The sequence below is a fragment of the Anomaloglossus baeobatrachus genome, chromosome 6, assembly GCF_048569485.1.
Source record: "Anomaloglossus baeobatrachus isolate aAnoBae1 chromosome 6, aAnoBae1.hap1, whole genome shotgun sequence".
Lineage (NCBI taxonomy): Eukaryota > Metazoa > Chordata > Amphibia > Anura > Aromobatidae > Anomaloglossus > Anomaloglossus baeobatrachus.
The window spans coordinates 75335292-75356704 of NC_134358.1; the positions used below are offsets into that span (position 1 = coordinate 75335292).

Sequence of the window (21413 nt, forward strand, 5' to 3'; positions counted from 1 at the left end):
GTATAGGAATAGATCCCTCTGTGTGTAATGACTATATAATATATTCCCTTTTTGTATTGAATTACTGAAATTAACTATTTGAGGATATTCTAATGTATTGCGATGCACTTTGTATAGCAGAAGGTTCAAATGTGAAATTGTGTTTAAAATCTGACCAGCTGATGAGGTGGGCTTTACCCCTCAGTATGTAGTAACTGTAATCGGACTCTCCCCAGGGTCTCACAATTATCAGATCTGCGCAGATTTATTTTTTTTTCTTATTAGAATCAGCAGTTTAGTTAATTGGAAGAGCAGTGCTCTGGATAAATCCGGCATTTTTAGGTGTTTGACAACATGAAATGCTTAAAATAGAATCTCTAATTATAATTTATTACAAGGCAGCGGTCCCCGTGAGATGTTACATGATCTTTGTTTATAGTCGCTCAATAATTCTACATTTATCATCTAATCCTATTGGTGATGATTTTATCCAATTTTTTTTTTCTCATCATTAACATTTCTAATTACTGTATTTTACATGAAGCAATAAACATTCAGCTCTTGACTTTTCAGTGTTTTTTTTTTTTTTGTTTTTTTTTTGTAAAGTAAAGCAGAGTTCAAGGCGTAAAATTCTATAATGTACAGCATCCACCCATTTCAATACTTGAGCCTTTTACAGCTACAAATAACACACAGCTTACTCCCGGTGTATGTAGTTTTCATGGAAATGGGTCTAAACTAAACTTCCTATTTTAGGCAGTGCAGTCTTCCCTGCCTTTTTTTTTTTTTTTTCTGGATGCCAAGGAAGGGGTGCATGAAAAATGATCCTAGCGTTCATCACGGTTTTAGCTATACCAAAAATACATTAACTCCCCACTCCAGCGTGCGTTTGTGTTGGGTTTTTTCCAGCACCGCTCCAGTCCCTCTGCACCATCTTGTGCCTGTAACGTTTTACTGGCCAGAAGCCAAAAGTTAATCCACAAACTCTCAATATAAGTCTGAGAGCCAGACCGAGGCTCTCCTAGACTTGCATTGAGTTCTAACTTCCTGCGCGCTCTATGAAACACTGGAGCCGTCTGCAGGTCACAAATTATAGGAGACCGACCGGAATGATGGCAATAACAGATGAAGACCCAAAGGGGTTAGTATAACACCAGGGGCAGGGGACTTAAATTTTAAGCACCACTCTAATGGTAAAATAACAAAAAGGAGTGGTGCTTTTAACAAAATAAAATAAATAAAAATGCATACTTTGGATCCAGTCTTTAAGGACTTCTCTTTTTATCATCCACGCAAAAAAAAAAAAAGTCAGACCCCAGGTATTTGATCTCAGATTAGTTCCCTTTTATATTTAGAGGGCTCTTCTATATTAACAAACTCTGGACCCACACTTATTCATTTGACGTCGGAGGAGACTGTATACTTGTTCTTCGCTCACAGCACTTATTCACCTCTTGGGTGCCGCAGCACTGGGACCCTGCAACCCCTCCCCTGTCTAAAACCTGAACGGTCATGACCCTGAGCAGAAGAGCCCAGAGATATAAACGGGAGCTGTAATCAGTATACCGGCTGCTATCTAGTAGATTAATCTAATAAATGATATTGGATATTTCGGATGTCACCCCTCAACACCACCCAATTTGATTTGTATCCTCCAGGCTCATTTTCTTATGGTCCTTCTGTCCTCAGATTGTCGACTGTCCTGCGTTTTATCTTTGCATTACTCAGGGGTCAATCACTTCCACTTTTTACCCTTCTCAGAGCTCGCCCTTAGGTCCTTTTTGATATATATAATGCATGTAGCCAGCAGAAATAATTTCATGTCTGAACACGGTCTATACTTTTGCACATTCCATGCAAAACTATTTACCTTGCTCTAGCAATTATTTATTTTTTTTTTTTTTTTGGAAAGGTATATGAATGTGTTCTGCCTATTATCGGGGTTTTCTATAGGCTTTCATCATGGAGTATCTAGAGAACTCTTTTTTTAAAGGCAGCCTGTCAGCCGTCTTATAGCAGTATAGTTCATAGAGCAATGGTAAAACAAAAAAATCCTTGACTATTAGCAATCTAATGGTCATTACTGAGAAATTGTGCTTTACAGCCACATGCAGATTAATTTAGACTTGCATTGGGGTAGTGTCGGTGCACCATGACAGCATTGACACTTCATAGGTGCTTACAGGCTAATTTTCATGTGGCTTTGGAGCTTGATTTCTCAGCACGGAGTCTGACACATCGAAGAACAAGACTATTATTGCTGTATATCCTATCCAGCCATGCAACTAGATTCAGTAGGACAACCTATGATTGTCCAACCACCTGTAGGAAAAGAGCCAATGATTTTAGGATGATTCTAACAAACAAATTAAAAAATTTGGACATCAAAAATATATACAAATTGCTCTTTATTGATGAGTAATATTCTAAATTCCCATTACACAACATTGACATGCATCAAAGTCACTTGTCACAACCCAAAAACACATTTGGAAATATGTGACTATATGTAATTTCCTACAGTGTTGCGTTGTGACCCGGAAATGCAACAATACAATGTTGCATTGTGTTGCTGTGATTTTGGTGTTAGACACACGTTGCCATGTACGAACAACCTAAAACTTAACCATATGGAGCATTAAACCCGTATTTGTAGATAGTAAGCCCTTTCTATCATGTAATAACCTAATTCTGAAGATTTTATTTATTTTAATAGCTATATCCTGACTATTTGGCAAAATATCCATACGAGACCTGTGATTGTGGAACGCCCTGATTCTCTCTTCGCCTTGCTTGATCACAGGGGAATATAGTTTCAGTAGTAAAATCATGCTGACTGCTTTCCTTTTGGGTTCCATGAACGAATATTCCTAAAATTGGAGGTTTCTCCACTCTGTAAATTGTGTATTTGGGCAATTTTTAGATTTCACTACCCCATTCCCCTTCTCCAGAGGCTCACTCAAGAGAAAACCCATCAGAGCACGGTCTTCAGTAAACTCCCAAGAAGAAAGGAACATCCAGCGAACAAAGGCAGGATAAATAAAACTTTTCGTCTTTATTCCAATATTTTAAAAATGGTCACATCGGTATAGGCACCTACAGATCTCACGGGATGGATGATCCAACGCGTTGCAACAAAAAAAAGTAATGTCTTATTCATGGATTTTGTTCCTTTCTTCTTGGAGTCTATTAAACCCGTGCCTGGGTCTTTCCTTGTGGACAATGTGATACTCCTGCTCGTTTGGACATGGTGAGCTGGCTATTTGTGTTTTTTTGATTTTTGTGGTCATCAGTAAAGGGACTTCAATAGGGGTCCGGGGACCTGAACCTCCACAGATCGACAGCATGCTAAAGTATGTAAAACATATAAAAAATGTAAAATGAAAGGTACCTTTTTCAAACTTTTTTTTGTACCTACAGACAGAATCCCTTTTTTTTTTTTTTTTTTTTTTTTTTTTTCCCCTCCCCCCACCAATTAGGATTTGCCCATGTGACAGAGGGGCATTTTGGGGCCCCTCAGGTTCCAGCAACTGAAAGCCACTTAAATCTCTGCACACCTTTTAGCAGAGCCCCTTCCTCCCCCATCGGTTTGCCAGCCTGGTAAATATCAAGTATAGATACATCTGGTGAGGATAGTCCATGTAACCAGAGACTCACACATGGGGATGTAAGCCATAGCGGTATTTCCCTGGTTCTGGCCACTCGGGTGCATCAGAAAGTGAGATGTTCCGAGCGAGTCTGACAAGCATGACTGGTTTCTCTGCTTGGCGCAGTGTTAGAATCAGCTTTACGTCCTGAAAACGCCACCGACACAAAAGGTTTGTTCTATATCTGTAGCTGATGCAGAGGAGACTCCAGCCAATCTGTGCTGATTATTCCGCTGTCCTGGAGCAAGACAATAAAAACTAAGAAAAACCCAATATTAAACTTTACACTCCATAATTATTAGACACGTGCTGGAATATCCCTTAAGTGACAACTCGAAAGACCTGTCTGCATGTCAACTCCTGTTTGGTGATGTTTTCTAGGAGGGAACCTTTTGTTTTCCCCTTTCAATAATTGTGCAACAAATTTTAGGTCTGAAGCTTCTTCTTTTTTTCCTTTTCCTTGTGGCTGAGAAGCTGCTTACTGTATCTGAAACAAGCTTTTTTTTTTTTTTTTTTTTTTTTTTATATATTTCAGTAACCCATAAGCTTTTATACAGTTTTTTTGTTTTTTTTTTTTTTTTTTGTTTCAATCAGTAACTTTTTTTATACATGCTTTTTGATATTACTTCCCCCCCCCCCCCCTCCCTCCCTCTCCTGTGCACATAATGTAAGGTGTAGGCGTGGAAAAGCTTTTATCTAGCTTTTATGGGATGTAGGGTGTGGTGGAATACATGGTGACTCAAATTCACAGATCTGTCAGTGGATAATACCGTACTTGCCTGAATACATTTGAAGATATTACTGTTTTTTTTTCCTTCTTGGGTAGATGAGATTAAATTGTGAAATACTAAGGTCTTGTGACCAGGGCTAGCTGGTGGACAATGTGGGTGGAGGATGCATGGAAGCAAATGAGCAATCTACCGGAGATGGGGTGGGGTATGCGACATATTAATTTTAGAGGTTGATGCACAAAAAGTATCATCATCAAAAGGATGGATGGAAAATGTGTATTTTGGTGTCAGTGATAATACATTATATATTATGTTTAACCTGTGTACCATCTTAAATGTCCCCCATATATTTATACAGGGCGTCCTACAGGACATATACACCTGAATAGCACAAACTGTATTCCGATATTATTTAGATTTGCTTAAGATTGATTGATTTATTTTTGTAACCAAATGTTTGGTTTGTCATTGTGTTTTTGTTTTTTTTGTATTTAAAATTTAATTACATGGAAAATTAAAATACTGAATGAACACTTTTTTTTCTTCTAAAAAAAAAAAAAAAAAAAATTATTTAATGCAAAACGGATTGAAATGTATACCGGTATATTTCGACACGGCAGCAAAACTTTTATGTGGTCTGTACAATTTTTAGTTTCTGATTTGGAAAGATGTAAAGACACTTTAAGTTACCTTTGTTTACATTTTTATATTACAGATCAATAGTACATATGAAAATAAGGAGCTTTATAATATAGCTTTATAAACGTAATCGGCTTCTTTCTCTGGCAGGACTGATAATACATTCCCAGTTCATAGATACAATATGTATTCAGTGTAGTTACATTATAGGAGCAGGAAGTGTCTGATAAGATTCTATGTAGAGGGGGAGGAGCTAGAGGCAAAGCCCCTCTTGTCTGCATAGAATGTTATTGGCACCAACTGCCATCTCCTATCTCAGTAATGTATTGTCTTCTCTGAATGCAGATTTTACTCTTGATTTGAATTGTGAACTTTGCAAAGGGAACTATCGGCTCAGGAGGATGACTTCTTTAGAAACATTGCTTCTGCGGGACGTCCTCTCTGTAACATGCTTCCGTTTTGAATGTATACTTTCTCCATGAAGTATGGAAAATTAAACAAGTGATGTCACTTCTTTCCCCCTGCTCTTTTCAGTCAGGTCCTCCATGTTCCAGGAGTCCAGTAACCTTGCCTTGTCTTTGTGACACTTGTGAAAATGTGAGCCAAGTTTATCCGGCCAAACATGGTTTATAGTTACACGATGTGTATAGAAGGATTTTCCAGCTGAATGTGACTCTCCAATCAGTTGTAGAAATGTAATTGTTTCTCGGTGCACTCTACTCTGCGTCGGCTTCTGTTCAGAGTTTCTATCTCTGCAGTCGGTTCTATTTTGCTGTCAAAGAATCCAGAAACCTGATGTAAATCTGCAAGTCCCGTGTTAAAGTCGTAGGGTCTAATTAAAAAAAAAAATCATTGCAAGTATTAGGGAGGAAAAACAATATTGCAAAGTATAGTAAAATACTTAAAGATCTCATAGTTTCCAAGTTTTGGTTGGTTTTTGGACACGCATAACCACTTTTAGGTTTTGCCAGCCTCTACTGTATGGGGAATTGCTGCTTTCGAAATGAAAGGCTGTAAGAGTAAATATGAGGCTCCATAGACTTGTGCTGAGAAAGAGACCTGTGTTACAGGGTTAGTCAGTCTTTTTTTGTTTTTTTGTTTGTTGTAATTCACATGTGCCAGAAGAAGATCAGAGGTGTGCTGTATTAATCCACAATCAAGAGGGATTTGGCAGAAAAATAAACTTTCCCTAAAAATGTTGAGTATTTGGCATTTTATAACTCGTTTTTCTTAACTGGCGCTTTGTCTGTCATGTGAAAGGAGCCAGGCACTGGCGTATCGGTTTTCTAGAACGGTGTATGGACTGTACTCTCATGCACATGTGGAGTCTAAGGCCACATTCACACATTCAGTACATTTATATTCCATGTAAATGTACGAAAGAGGCTACGTTGGCCTACAGTGTGCGCACAGACAAATTGTGGCTGATCTACTACACATGGTCAATTTGCAATTTGTTTTAAAAAAGTTGTGTGTGTGTGTGTGTGTGTGTGTGTGTGTGTGTGATCCTTAAATATTACTGGTCTGTCATATAACATAAAAAAATATTTTTAAATTACCAACTGTATTACATTTCTATAATCAGTTGAAAGCTTAAGTATTCTGCATCTTTTTTTTATTTTTATTTTTTTTCCTCAATAGAAAAGAAAAAAACTACCCCCCCCCCCCCCCTCCACACACAAATACGATGAATGAATGTAAATATATAAATAACATCCTGGTAATGTGCACTTTCACACAATCAGTCCTAATATCACGCTTTCAATCACTGACAATATGACAATAGGTGACTGATCTCAGCTCATCTTCCCTAAGATAGGCAAGGTCTTTTTAAGGTTTGGTACGGTGACCTTACCATTCCATGCCTTTGGAGGTTGATCGTGGGACGTTGTTCACACTTTGCTCTAAATGGCGGTTACCTGGGAACAATAGCTCAGACAGCTTCTCCACATTTTATTGTAGAAGCCTTAGGTTGCGTTGGTCTCGTGTGGACAATTTATGGCACAAGTCTTGAGACTGGAATGAGCAGTGTGGAGACATGCGTAATTTGAGTCTACTTTATTTAAAGTTGTGTTTTTTGTTTTTTTTCTATTCTTCCTTTTGCAGAACATCCTTCTTCCTGAATGTTTTTATTCCTTCTTTGACTTGAGGAAAGAATTCATGAAATGCTGCCCGGGATCCGGTGAAACAAGTGAAGTCGATGTTACAGCAATGGAAAGTTGTATCCTTTTCTTTATGCGTAGAGTTCTAACCCCCCCCCCCCCAGAAAATAGTGGATTTTATTCTTGATGATGGCTGTCAAGGAGGGAAAATGTTTGACAGTAGCGTTATTCCTATAGGCATAGCACAGTTTTCAGCAACAAATATCTGATGGCTGCCCATCGCCACCAGCTTTTTGTGCCATTGACTGGCAGAGGCTCTCGCTTTGGTGAACTAGAGTCCATCTATGATATAGTCCATATAAGAGAACCACAATGTCCTAAATGGACGATGCGTTGATGACGTCTAACCTGTTAAAACCTTGGACACAGTGGTGTTACATTCGTGAGGGCACTACAGATATTTGGTGTATGTCTGGCCCCTGTGTGTCATAGCAGAGGACATTCAAAGAGGCACTAGCACAGATTTTACACCATAACCCTCAATCTTCAAAGCGTAAATATTGGCCCCATATAAGTTTTTAACAGAAAAAAATGAACAGGTAGCCAAGTGTTTTTATCAAGTAATCTGTTTGCACTTATAATCTCTAATTTAGTGAATATCTGGAAAGTTAGTGCCGTGTTCACAGCCTGTAACAGGAGTTCAGCACCGACACTCCTCTGTTGATTTTTGTCATGTGCTATATCCGTGTGCTTTGTCCTGCAAAGGTGCACTGCTTATTTTTTTTTTTCCTACTTTCGCAGATCGTGCGTGTGTGTGTGTGTGTGTGTGTGTGTGCGTATAATATACTTTTATTTTCAATTCATGAAATGGTTCATATTAGTAAGCCAGCGAAAATAGATGAAAGTACTGCACCATTGACTGCTACCTAAAGGTGGGGATAATGGCAAAAATCCCTAAAACACCAGGAATTCTGACAATCGAGGTTCAAACGTTCTAACTTCTCGGCTGTATGTGCCGCAGCTACGTTTATATAGGGCATAGTTTGTAAATTTCTTAAAGGACAGTTTTTTTTAATTTTTGTAGCGCTACCATAGGCCATATTGGAGTAAATGTAATTTTTATTACAGGGGGCTGTATAGAAGGGAGGACTTTCGTTGCCCCCTTCTGTGAATTCTGAACTTTTTTTTTTTTTTTTCCTAGTAATGTGTTGCGTTCAGAGGTGGATCCTTCAAAGGTTCTCACCATCCAATAAAAGTAATTGAGACTCGCTAGGGTCAGGCTTTTTGTCTTAAAGCATCAGATTATTGCAGCATCTATGGTATTTAGGCCTTTGGCTTGTAGCAAAAAACCCCCAAAAAATCTATGCCTAAATTTCTGCCTTCAGGGTAATTTACAGTGCTGTCATCACTAAAGCTGGTGTCACACACAGCGACAACGACGTCGCTGCTACGTCACCATTTTCTGTGACGTTGCAGCGACGTCCCGTCGCTGTCGCTGTGTGTGACATCCAGCAACGACCTGGCCCCTGCTGTGAGGTCGCAGGTCGTTGCTGAATGTCCACCTTCATTTTTTGGTCGTCACTCTCTCCCGCTGTGACACACACATCGCTGTGTGTGACAGCGAGAGAGCGACGAAATGAAGCGAGCAGGAGCCGGCGTCTGGCAGCTGCGAAGCTGTAACCAGCGTAAACATCGGGTAACCAAGGGAAGCCCTTTCCCTGGTTACCCGATATTTACCTTGGTTACCAGCCTCCGCCCTTGCTGCCAGCGCCGGCTCCTGCTCTGTGCCCATGTGGCTGCAGTACGCATCGGGTAATTAACCCGATGTATACTGTAGCAAGGAGAGCAAGGAGCCAGCGCTAAGCAGTGCGTGCGGCTCCCTGCTCTCTGCAGTGTGACATGTAGCTGCAGCACACATCGGGTTAATTAACCCGATGTGTACTGTACCTAGGAGAGCAAGGAGCCAGCGCTAAGCGCGGCTCCCTGCTCTCTGCACATGTAGCACAGCGACGTTATGATCGCTGCTTCTGCTGTGTTTGACAGCTAAGCAGCGATCATAACAGCGACTTACAAGGTCGCTGTTACGTCACAGAAAATGGTGACGTAACAGCGACGTCGTTGTCGCTGTCGCTTAGTGTGACCCCAGCTTAAGTCTCTAACTAGAATTTTTGTCCGGTTTTTCCACATACCAGTGCTTTTACTGCGACCAGTGGCTACCAAACAAAAATCTATCGAGCCGTCACACAATGTCCTTTTACACAGAACAAGCTGGTAATGTTGGGCTTATTAGGGATGAGTGAATGTATACACCACAATTCGGTATCCGACAGATAAAACCGTATGCACTCGGATACTTTCATTTTCATTTCTGACTTCCTGGCGCCTGTTTTCCAGCCAATGAAAACATGTGACATTGCTTGCCCTCACAGTAACGCCTCACCCATCTTTGTTGTGTTACTGTGATTTGGCTTGGCCGCACAGCATCATAGGGGCTATATAAGCAAGCGGCCATTTTGTGAACACGCAGTCATAGAGAGCTGGTGGTGTAGATACTGTATTGTGTGCGGGAGAGCGTTCGTAGATCCAACTAATAAAGGGCATGTGTGCACGTTGCGTTCTGGCGTGACAAATAAAAAGCAGCGTTTTGTCACTGCATACGCGTTTCAAAAAGCATCCATTTTGGATGCACTTTTGACAGTGCAGGACCACTTGGGTCTGCTACATCCCCATAGAGCAGTGTTTCTCAACTCCAGTGCTCAAGACCCACCAACAGATCATGCTTTCAGGTTTTCCTCGATATTAGACAGGGAGTAATTCTATCACCTCTGCAACCTTAAGGAAAACGTGATCCATTGGTGGGTCTTGAGGACTGGAGTTGAGAAACACTGCCATAGACCATGGCTGGCTGCGAGACAGCCGCGTGATCAGAATGAACTCTGATGAGGTTCACCCAACTTCATTGTCATCGCGCAGCTCTGTGCCGCGGCCTGATTTGCGATCACAGGTGAAGGACTCACCAATGACCGCATATCCCCTGAGTAGAGATGAGCAAGCAGTAAAATGCTTGGGTGCTCGATGCTCGGATCGAGCATATTGCCGTCAGGTGACCGCATCAGCTAATTACCAGCAGGTCCTGGAGCGATCGGATAGGAGTCTGCACAGAGGTGTATAGTGTGTGTGGGTTATTTTTATTTTTTTTCTACAGCTGCATTAGCTATTGTTTAAAAGTACAGCACTGGAAGATGGCGCTTCTATGAACGCGCCACTTTCTGAGGCTGCTAAGAACTGCAATTGGCAGCGGGGGGGGGGGTCCAGCCAGGTACAACGAGGCAGCTGGGGATTGAAATCTTCAGTGCAGGCTGGCCCAAGCTTTCTGCTTTCCCCCACTGCTGTGAATTGCAGTCCAGACATCCCAGAAAATGGCGCTTTCATAGAAGCACAATCTTCTGTCGCTGTAGCAAACTCTTCCATCGACCCTGGTACCGGGTGGGATGGTGTGTAATAAGGGGTTAATACCAGCTTTGTTTTACCAGCTGGTATTAAGCATAAGATTCTTAATGTCAGGCCAAGTTTGACCCAGCCATTAAGAATCTTCAATAAAGGGATAAAAAAAAGACACCACAAAGAGAAATACTTTATTTTAAATATACACACACACACACACACACACACACACACACACACACACACACACACACACACACACACACACACACACACACACACACACACACACACACACACACACACACACACATTTAGAGACTCCATCTTCTTTTCCTAACTGGAAGCACACCTTCGTTGGAGCACTGGGCTATGCTGTGATGGGCTTCAGCTGATCCCGGATACTTCGGAAGTCAAGTCCGGTGTTAACTTCTGTGCATTACCTTTCGACTGTTTCCCTCCACCCCAGCTTCTGGGACATGGAATGGGTCACAGGTGCCTTCTGCACTCCCTGCGAACCCTGGGATCCCCCTTCTTTCCTAAGAACCCAGGTCGAGCCTCCAGCTCCAGACCACGGGCCCCAAACTATCCGTGGCTTTGCTTGCCTGTTCCTGAGTCCCTCCTGACGCTTGCTGCATCAAGAGCTAACTTCTGACTGACGTGTGTGAAATGGCTCCTAACTTCCCCTGTTGGTGCCCCGCCTCCCGGGTTCCTGAACTAGTGGGCAAGAGGTCCCATACCTCATGATGGCCACCCCAGCACCTACCCTAGCCCGGTCCCAGTAGAAGAGCTCCCCCCATGTTTGTGTTGGATGGTGTATTGGTGGTAGTTACTGGTTACTACCTGCGTATCAGAGATGAATACTGCATCTCCGGTGAGGTGCAGTACCCTGTGGCGCCTGAAGCCGCAGGGGCGCCACATATGTAGCGGGATCAGCCGTGCCTTTTTCTTTTGTTCATTATCTTATTGTTGCTATCCAGAGCTGTGATCAGTCTTACTGGTGGAGTGGCTGATGATCCCCTAGCAGTACGCAGTACAATAGTTGACATTTTCTCATGGTAGAGTGGCTTGGTGACTTGGTTGTTAATAAATTGACATATATGATGGTTTGGATGAGAAAATAGAAATTATGGCACATTTTTCTCAAATCCTGCCTATACCTATTTGCCATTAGCTTTTTAAGTAAAGGCTCCTTACACTGTAGACAATAATAATAAAAAAAAAGCCAATCTGTCATTCATCAGAGGCAAAAATACCAACTGACCTGAGAAAATGTTTTTTTGTTTTTGTTTTTTTTTGCATCACTAAAGGATCCCTGATTCCCTAAGTGCAGTAATTTCAGATTGTTTTTATTGTATTGTTTGCAGTATATGAGCTACTTTAAAATGGTAGAGGAAAGTGTTTTGGTTGTTGTGTTTTTTGTTTGTTTTTTTTTTAAAGTGTTGCACAATTGTTCTCATTGAGCATTGGCCAATTCCTGGAGTTCATATTAATAATAATATTATTATTATTATTTCCTCTTTGCAGATTAAATATTGAATATATGAATGCCTAACTACAGTTAGGTCCAGAAATATTTGGACAGTGACACAATTTTCGCAAGTTGGGCTCTGCATGCCACCACATTGGATTTGAAATGAAACCTCTACAACAGAATTCAAGTGCAGATTGTAACGTTTAATTTGAAGGTTTGAACAAAAATATCTGATAGAAATTGTAGGAATTGTACAAATTTCTTTACAAACACTCCACATTTTAGGAGGTCAAAAGTAATTGGACAAATAAACCAAACCCAAACAAAATATTTTTATTTTCAATATTTTGTTGCGAATCCTTTGGAGGCAATCACTGCCTTAAGTCTGGAACCCATGGACATCACCAAACGCTGGGTTTCCTCCTTCTTAATGCTTTGCCAGGCCTTTACAGCCGCAGCCTTCAGGTCTTGCTTGTTTGTGGGTCTTTCCGTCTTAAGTCTGGATTTGAGCAAGTGAAATGCATGCTCAATTGGGTTAAGATCTGGTGATTGACTTGGCCATTGCAGAATGTTCCACTTTTTAGCACTCATGAACTCCTGGGTAGCTTTGGCTGTATGCTTGGGGTCATTGTCCATCTGTACTATGAAGCGCCGTCCTATCAACTTTGCGGCATTTGGCTGAAAGTATATCCCGGTACACTTCAGAATTCATCCGGCTACTCTTGTCTGCTGTTATGTCATCAATAAACACAAGTGACCCAGTGCCATTGAAAGCCATGCATGCCCATGCCATCACGTTGCCTCCACCATGTTTTACAGAGGATGTGGTGTGCCTTGGATCATGTGCCGTTTCTTCTCCAAACTTTTTTCTTCCCATCATTCTGGTACAGGTTGATCTTTGTCTCATCTGTCCATAGAATACTTTTCCAGAACGGAGTTGGCTTCATGAGGTGTTTTTCAGCAAATTTAACTCTGGCCTGTCTATTTTTTGAATTGATGAATGGTTTGCATCTAGATGTGAACCCTTTGTATTTACTTTCATGGAGTCTTCTCTTTACTGTTGACTTAGAGACAGATACACCTACTTCACTGAGAGTGTTCTAGACTTCAGTTGATGTTGTGAACGGGTTCTTCTTCACCAAAGAAAGTATGCGGCGATCATCCACCACTGTTGTCATCCGTGGACGCCCATGCCTTTTTGAGTTCCCAAGCTCACCAGTCAATTCCTTTTTTCTCAGAATGTACCCGACTGTTGATTTTGCTACTCAAAGCATGTCTGCTATCTCTCTGATGGATTTTTTCTTTTTTTTTCAGCCTCAGGATGTTCTGCTTCACCTCAATTGAGAGTTCCTTAGACCGCATGTTGTCTGGTCACAGCAACAGCTTCCAAATGCAAAACCACACACCTGTAATCAACCCCAGACCTTTTAACTACTTCATTGATTACAGGTTAACGAGGGAGACTCCTTCAGAGTTAATTGCAGCCCTTAGAGTCCCTTGTCCAATTACTTTTGGTCCCTTGAAAAAGAGGAGGCTATGCATTAGAGCTATGATTCATAAACCCTTTCTCCGATTTGGATGTGAAAACTCTCATATTGCAGCTGGGAGTGTGCACTTTCAGCCCATATTATATATAGAATTGTATTTCTGAACAAGTTTTTGTAAACAGCTAAAATAACTTGTGTCACTGTCCAAATATTTCTGGACCGAACTGTATTAAAGGGCTTCTATCAAGTAATCTCAAGAAATGCCGAAGGCCTAAATTCCCGGAGTGTAACTTATTTTATACTTGTATACAGAAAATGTCGTGTAATACACGATTACATCTGGCAATTTGTCGTTTTAATACCTTCCCAACCCCAACCCCCCCCCCCCCCCCATCTGGCTGACCACACTTTAATGCCCACAGAATAATCGTTAAAATAATCATACTGAGAGCATAAAATGCAGGTCGGGGAGTCAACGTTTAGAGGACTGTGTAGTGATGCATGAGCTCTGCACTCATAATGAGCGGTTGGACGGGTGTAAATTGAGTAACAAGTATAATTGAAGTCAATGGGAAACTTGAGTATTTTTCCTGGTACTCAAATTCACCATTGACTTCCATTTATATTTGGGTACATGAGTCATGCCCATCCAAGCATACAACAGTTCCGAGCACCTGAGCATGGTAGTGCCATCACTAGTTACGAGTACTGAGCACCTGAGCATGGTAGTGCCCGCTCATCAGTATTATGATCTGTCCTCCACATGAAAGAAGGAACGTTGAGAAAATCCACCCAGTTTTTTTTTTTGTTTTTTTTTTCTTTTCCAGAAGCTCAATCTGCAGGAAAAATCCACACCTTGAGATTATATTTGCTTTACCTCTATTGCATTATCTCTTGGCAGAGTTGGTTATTGCAGCAGGTATTTACCCTGGAGCCGATCAGTTTTTTTTTTTTTTTAACGCCTCTATATAGACGATCGGGCCTGTCTTTCAGGTATTGATATGTCATATGAGACAGAAGTATAGAAATTAGTCATTTCTGTTATTTCAACCAAGTAATTTTGCAGGTCTTCACCTTCACATCTTTCCTGTTGTCCTCACACTAGAGATGCATTTGTGAATGAATATTGTCCTTCCTATAACTCGAAGCGTTAGTGCAGAGTATTATTGGTGTCTTTATGTATAAATGCTTTAGGTTGACACATCCCGGATGTGTTGGCTCTTTGTTTGCACAGTGAGTGTTCTGCTGAGAAATGTTCCGGGTGACTTCCACACAAAAAAAAGTGCTGCAGTGTCAATGCTGTTTTACTTTTCGGAGTTAATCGTCAAGTAAATCTAATTTTTCCACGTTTGTCATCCCTGCCTAATGTTAACAGTTTTTGTTTTTCAGTTTGAGTTTCCATTTACAGTTTAGGTTGTGTGGTGTGGTGTTTTGTTTTTTTCTTTTTCTTTTTCTCTAAGTTTTTTTGCTTTTAAAAAGAAAACCTTACAAGAGGTCAGTCCTAGAAAAAACTTCCATCGTATCTCCATCCCCAAGTAACTTATTTTTTTTTTTTTTTTTTTTTAACATCTACCGTAGGTCTTCCATGTTCTCAGGTTTGGTGATTGCAGTTCAACTTTGGCCCTTACAGACTTCTGTATTTTCATTATACAGGTGGTGGAAAAAGTGTCACTGTAAGGAAGATGAATGTTGATCATTCTAATATTTGTTGTGCCTGGCAAATGTTAGCAGATCGAAAGAAATATCGGGTAAAGGTGGCACTAGTGATTGTAAATCAGGGCTGAACCAAAATATCTCCATAAATAAACAATTTGTATAGGACGTATAAATTTGTATATATTTGTATAGGGGTGTAAATTCTGGCAGAAAGGCAGGAGAAATAGTGCAACGTGTTTCTACTTCAGTTAAACCACCACTACAGCTTTCTTTTCTTCCTTTCTGTCTTTCCCTTGCCCCTTTTTGCCCCTTTTTGCCCGCAAGAAAGAAACCCATTTCTGTTTTATTGCTCTGCTGTGAGCAGGGTACTAGTATGTGGAACAAAAACTATGGAAGGGGGGTATGTGTGGCGCCCTTGACTAGCCAGGTCGTCACAGGTAAGGCTGGTTTCACACTACGTCTTTTTAACATCCGTTGAAAACGTTTTTTTAGCGGACAAGCGGATCCAGTGCAAATGCGTTTTCATTTCAATGCATTTGCAATGGACTCGCGTTAACATCCGTTCACCTGCGTTTGCCTGCGTTATAGTGAGGATCCAGTGACTTGCAGTTTTTTAACATGTTTCAAAAACGCTACTTGTAGCGTTTTTGAGCTCCGTCCAAATACTGCAAATTGCTGGATCCTGACTATAACGCACGCAAACGCAGGTAAACGCTGGCGTGCTGATAGACAGGATCCTGCTTTTGTACTGAGCATGCCCAGAAAGTACTGAGCATGCCCAGAACCAGTCTCGCGTGATCTGTCTCTCTCTCCTCCTCCCTCCCTCACCCTCTCTCTCTCTATCTGTCTTTCCCCCTTCCTCCCTCCCTCTCTCTCCCCCACCTGAGAGCTGCGGACACTCGTAACCAAGGTAAATATCGCGTAACCACTTCTTAGTTACCCGATGTTTACGTTGGTTACGCGTGCAGGCCAGCCCTGCTCCCTAGCAGCTGCAGACACTCGTAACCAAGATAAATATCGGGTATCCAAGGCCGATGTTTACCTTGGTTACCAGCGTCTTCAGCTGTCAGAAGCCTCCTCCCAGTCTAGTTCCCCTCACTCCCGATCACATGACTCCAATGCCCGCCCCTAAACATCCAGTGCAGGATCCTGCAAAATAACATATGCGTTTGCATACGTTATTTGCTGTAAAAGCAGGATCCGTACTTCCGCTAAAAAAAACGTTTTCAGCGGATGTTAAAAAGACGTAGTGTGAAACTAGCCTTACATACATACTCCCTCACCCCCACTAGACAGTAACATTAGCCAAACACAAAACCCTTGTTGCCTCCCTCCAGGGTCTGATGTCCACACCAGGTGGGGCGGAGCCAAGCAGTTGGACCAAGGAGTTCACAGGCCTGGAGGCGAGAAAAGTGTTTGGAGGACAACAGTGAAGGAGGTTGAAGTGAGAGGAGTGAAGTGGAGTGTGTCTGGGTTTGTGGCCCAGGCACTGACAACAAGGTTGGCAGATGGTGGTGGCCGTCTGCAGGAGTGGTGAATCAACGCGGGAACCGTAGGACCGGCGTCGGACGTTGGCCCCGCCGGTACCGACCGAGGAGCGAAGTGAAGCCAGCACACACAAGCGGGGCCATCGGACCCCGGCTAGGCTTGGAGTCGCCGTCAACAGTCAAATCCGAGTGTGACAGGAACCCCAGGGGTTTCCTAACAGCCAAAGACCCGTTAGAAGGCAACCGCCCCACACCGTGAGGGTATACAGCCACTGCCAAAGGCTAGAGACCCAAGGGCCAGCGCCTGCGGGCAAACGGGCTCCTCCGGCATCCATACACCAGGGAGCGGACTACCGTTGGGGATCCATCGTAGTCAAACAAGTACACAAAGGTGCAGGGAAAGACAGCCGCCATCACCTTTCCGGGGAGAGACACTGCAGCCGGCTTCGGGACCCGTCCATCCAGCTGTTTGGTTTACCGAGGACTTTGTGCATCTCTTACTGAGTGAGTACACCCGTGCCATCCGGCACCGCGCTGTCCCTGCAACCCTGTACCTCACCAACCCTGCCTCCCCGTTCCACCACCGGGCCCCGGGACCACCGACCCCCTACCCACTGATGGGGGAAAACAACATCCCAGCTGCTCCCTACCATCGCTCCCGGGATCCCCGTCACCAGCAGCGGTGGTGTCAATCTTCACACAACCCGTGGGTGGCGTCACGGACAAAATCCCCCAAACCAACCACCCTTTTCATTCACGGGCGAGGAGCGCCGCTCAAGTCCCCGGATCCGGCCCACCCGCTCGAGCCACCAGCAGCTGCCGCAGCAGCGCCGGACCCGAGCGTTAGCGGCGTCCTCCCCGCCCGCGACATATGTACTGTGTATTTCTGTGCCGCATATTGTGCTTTAAATCCAGCCATAACTGGTCATCAATTCTAATCTGGTTTTGAGGGTCAAGATCCTTCTGGTACTAGAATTGACATGCAGTGTCACATTTTATGTGAAGGGGGGTAAATTTCTTGCACCCCCTCCAGGTGCTCTTGTTAGATGGATTATTATTGGAGACACTTGGGTAGGGACAGCGCAGCCTTCAACATGACAGATCCTATATATGTGAAGCCTGCTGAGCCAGTTTGGTTTGTTTATAGATGCCTTGTGGCGGGGTGAGTGGAGTTTTCTTGGCTGCTCCTGAGAGTCACTCCACCTAGCTTGCAACCGCCTTTCCCTGAAGAAAAAAAATGTCTAAGTGCGTAATTGGATCCCTGTGATCCACCCAATTTATTCACAGCATCAGCAGATGTGAGAATTATTTTCTCTCCTTTTGGTGTCCCACTGAAGCTTCTTGTTTTGAGGCTAAAGGTGACCATATACATCAGAAGGCTTTCCAGTGAACGCTTTCTGTTGGTGGCTAGTCTTCCCCTTCCCCCCTCCTTTCCTCATCCATACACACATGCTTGGCTCAGAGCAGAGTACGTGTTCTCAATAGGAAGAAGTCGCTACCATACTCCTCTGGGGATGACTATATTCTCCTGGAGAACAAAAGTATGTGCATGTGGAAATCAATCTGTCCAATCCTTGTTTCCCCTATGTAGAGGGGGGGAGTTAGGACAGCATCCAACCCCCCATAATCGTTAGCTGGTCTGCAGATTTGGCTGAATGGAGATGGCTAGTACCGCTAATGGATTTTAATTGAGAATTTTGGAGGGGGTGCAGAGGTTCACTTGCAAGCTCACTTATTTAGGTGTATGTGTTTTTTTTTATTTTTATGGCAGAGTAGTCTTCTGGTCCACCACAAGCTTCAGGACCCAGGGTGTGAATACTGCTTCTGAAAAATCTGCAGTGAAATAATGCAATAACCTTATTTACAACGTATGGGAACCTTTAAGGTGTATGTATGTACAGTACAGACCAAAAGTTTGATCACACCTCATTCAGTTTTCTTTATTTTCAGGACTCTAAAAATTATAGATTCACATTGAAGGCATTAAAACTATGAATTTAAAACATGTGGAATGAAATACTTAAAGTGTGAAACAACTTAAAATGTCTTATATTCTAGATTCTTCAAAGTAGCCACCTTTTTGCTTTTATTACTACTTTGCACACTCTTAGCATTATCTTGATGAGCTTCAAGAGGTAGTCACCGGAAATGGTTTTCCAACAGTCTTGAAGGCGTTCCCAGAGATGCTTAGCACTTGTTGGCCCTTTTGCCTTCACTCTGCGGTCCAGCTCACCCCAAATCATCTTGATTGGCTTCAGGTCTGGTGACTGTGGAGGCCAGGTCATCTGGCGTAGCACCTCATGACTCTCCTTCTTAGTCAAGTAGCCCTTTTACAGCCTGGAGATGTGTTTGGGGTCATTGTCCTGTTGAAAAATAATGGTCCAACTAAACGCAAACCGGATAGAATAGCATGCCGCTGCAAGATGCTGTGGTAGCCATGCTGGTTCTGTATGCCTTTAATTTTTAATAAATCCTGAAGTGTCACCAGCAAAGCACCCCCACACCATCACACCTCCTCCATGCTTCACGGTGGGAACCAGCCATAGAGAGTCTATCCGTTCACCATTTCTACAAAGACACGGTGGTTGGATCCAAAGATCTCAAATTTGGACTCATCAGACCAAAGCTGTGTGTGTGTGTGTGTGTGTGTATCTCAGTATATTAGAATATCCCCAGTTAATTTATTTCACTAATTCAATACAAAATGTGAAACGCATATATTATATAGTTGTTACACACGGAGGGATCTATGTCAAGTGTTTATTTCTGTTAATGTTGATGATTATGGCTTACAGCCAATGAAAACCCAACAGTTTGCTTTTTTTACCACAAGACCTGCAAAGGCTTCCTAAGCATTTAAAATGGTCCCTTAGTCTGGTTCAGTAGGCTACACAATCATGGGGGGAGACTGCTGACTTGACAATATCCAGAAGGCAGTCATTGACACTCCACAAGGAGGGTATGCCACAAAAGGTCATTGCTAAAGAAGCCAACTGTTCAGAGTGCTGCATCCAAGCATATTAATGGAAAGTTGAGTAGAAGGATAAAGTGTTGTAGAAGAAGGTGCAAAAGTAACTGGGATAACCGCAGCCTTGATAGCCTTGTTAAGAAAAGGCCATTCAAAATTTTGGGGGAGATTGACAAGGAGTGGACTGCTGCTGGAGACAGGGCTTAAAGAGCCACCACACACAGACGTATCCAGGACATGGGCTACAACTGTCGCATTCCTTGTGTCAAGCCACTCATGACCAATAGACAATGACGGAAGCGTCTTACCTGGGCCAAGGAGAAAAAGAACTGGGCTGTCCTCAGTGTTCCAAGGTGTTTTTTCAGATGATAGTAAATTTTGCATTTCATTTGGAAATCCCGGTCCCAGAGTCTGGAGGAAGAGTGGAGAGGCCACAATCCAAGCTGCTTGAGGTCTAGTGTGAAGCTTCCACAATCAGTGATAGTTTGGGGAGCCATGTCATCTGTTGGTGTAGGTCCACTATGTGTTATCAAGACCAAAGTCAGCGCGGCTGTCTACCAGGAAATGTTAGAGCACTTCATACATCCCTCTGCTGACAAGCTTTTTGGAGGTGGAAATTTAATTTTCCGGCAGGACTTTGCACCTGTCCACACTACCAAAAGTACCAATACCTGGTTTAATAACCACAGTATAGCTGTGCTTGATTGGCCAGCAAACTCACCTGACCTAAACCCCATAGAGAGTCTATTGTCAAGAGGAAGATGAGACACCAGACCCAACAATGCAGACGAGCTGAAGGCTGCTATCAAAGCAACCTGGGCTTCCATAACACCTCAGCAGTGCCATAGGATTGCTTCCATGCCATGCCGCATTCATGCAGTAATTCATACAAAAGGAGCCCCGACCAAGTATTGTGGCATTTACTGTACAGACTTTTCAATAGGCACCAACATTTGAGTTTATAATATTTTTTTTCAGTTGGTCTTATATATTCTAATTTTCTGAGATGACTTTTGGGTTTTCATTGGCTGTAAGCCATAATCATAAACATTACTGAAATAAACACTTGAAATAGATCCCTCTGTGTGTAATGACTTTAATGTTTCCCTTTTATTGTATTACTGAAATTAACTTTTTGATTACAATCTAATTTATTGAGGTGTGTGTGTGTGTGTGTGTGTGTGTGTGTGCCTATTTAGTTTAAAGATTTTTTTTTTTTAAAGTAGTCTATTGCTCTGGCTACAGAATCTGCTATCTGAGCTCAATCTTTATAGGAGCGTTTGCAATGCTTAATCTTTTTCTGGACAATACACATTGAAGCTGAGCAGAACTTCTTATGTGGGTTTTTTTTTTTGTTTTGTTTTTAATTTTGTGTGAAAAGCTCAGAAAAAAAAAGATGAGAATTACAAATATAAATGTCATAACGAGCTCATTAATGGATTTTCAGTGAAATCAACCAGCAGCTAGAGACATAATACCTATAAAGGCAAATGTGAGAAATTTTCCACAATTGTCCTTATAGTTAATATCGTTTTAACCTTTCATAGGGTCACAGTGCTGATTGTAAAAAGATACCTTTGAAAGTTTGGGGACAATTAATCTGATTATCAAATTGTTTGCTGATTGGGTTAAAATCTCTGCATCCATCCTAAAGGTTTTTGCTTTTTTTTTGTAATGTAAAACTAAAGGCGGCGTTACACACTAAGATTTATCTAACGATATGTCGTCGGGGTCACGGTTTTTGTGACGCAGATCCGGCATAGTTAGCGACGTCGTTGCGTGTGACACCTACATGTGAC

The 21413-nt window shown here is 42.4% G+C and overlaps 1 protein-coding gene across 2 annotated transcripts in view; it reads left to right on the forward strand.

Annotated features, from left to right (window-relative positions):
- Positions 1-21413, forward strand: part of ESRP1 (epithelial splicing regulatory protein 1) — a 109823-nt gene that overhangs the window by 38764 nt on the left and 49646 nt on the right. For both annotated transcript variants that reach the window (XM_075353047.1, XM_075353048.1), the window contains exon 4: positions 7103-7217. In XM_075353047.1, coding sequence (XP_075209162.1) covers positions 7103-7217 — 115 coding nt within the window. The remainder of the gene's footprint in view (positions 1-7102; positions 7218-21413) is intronic.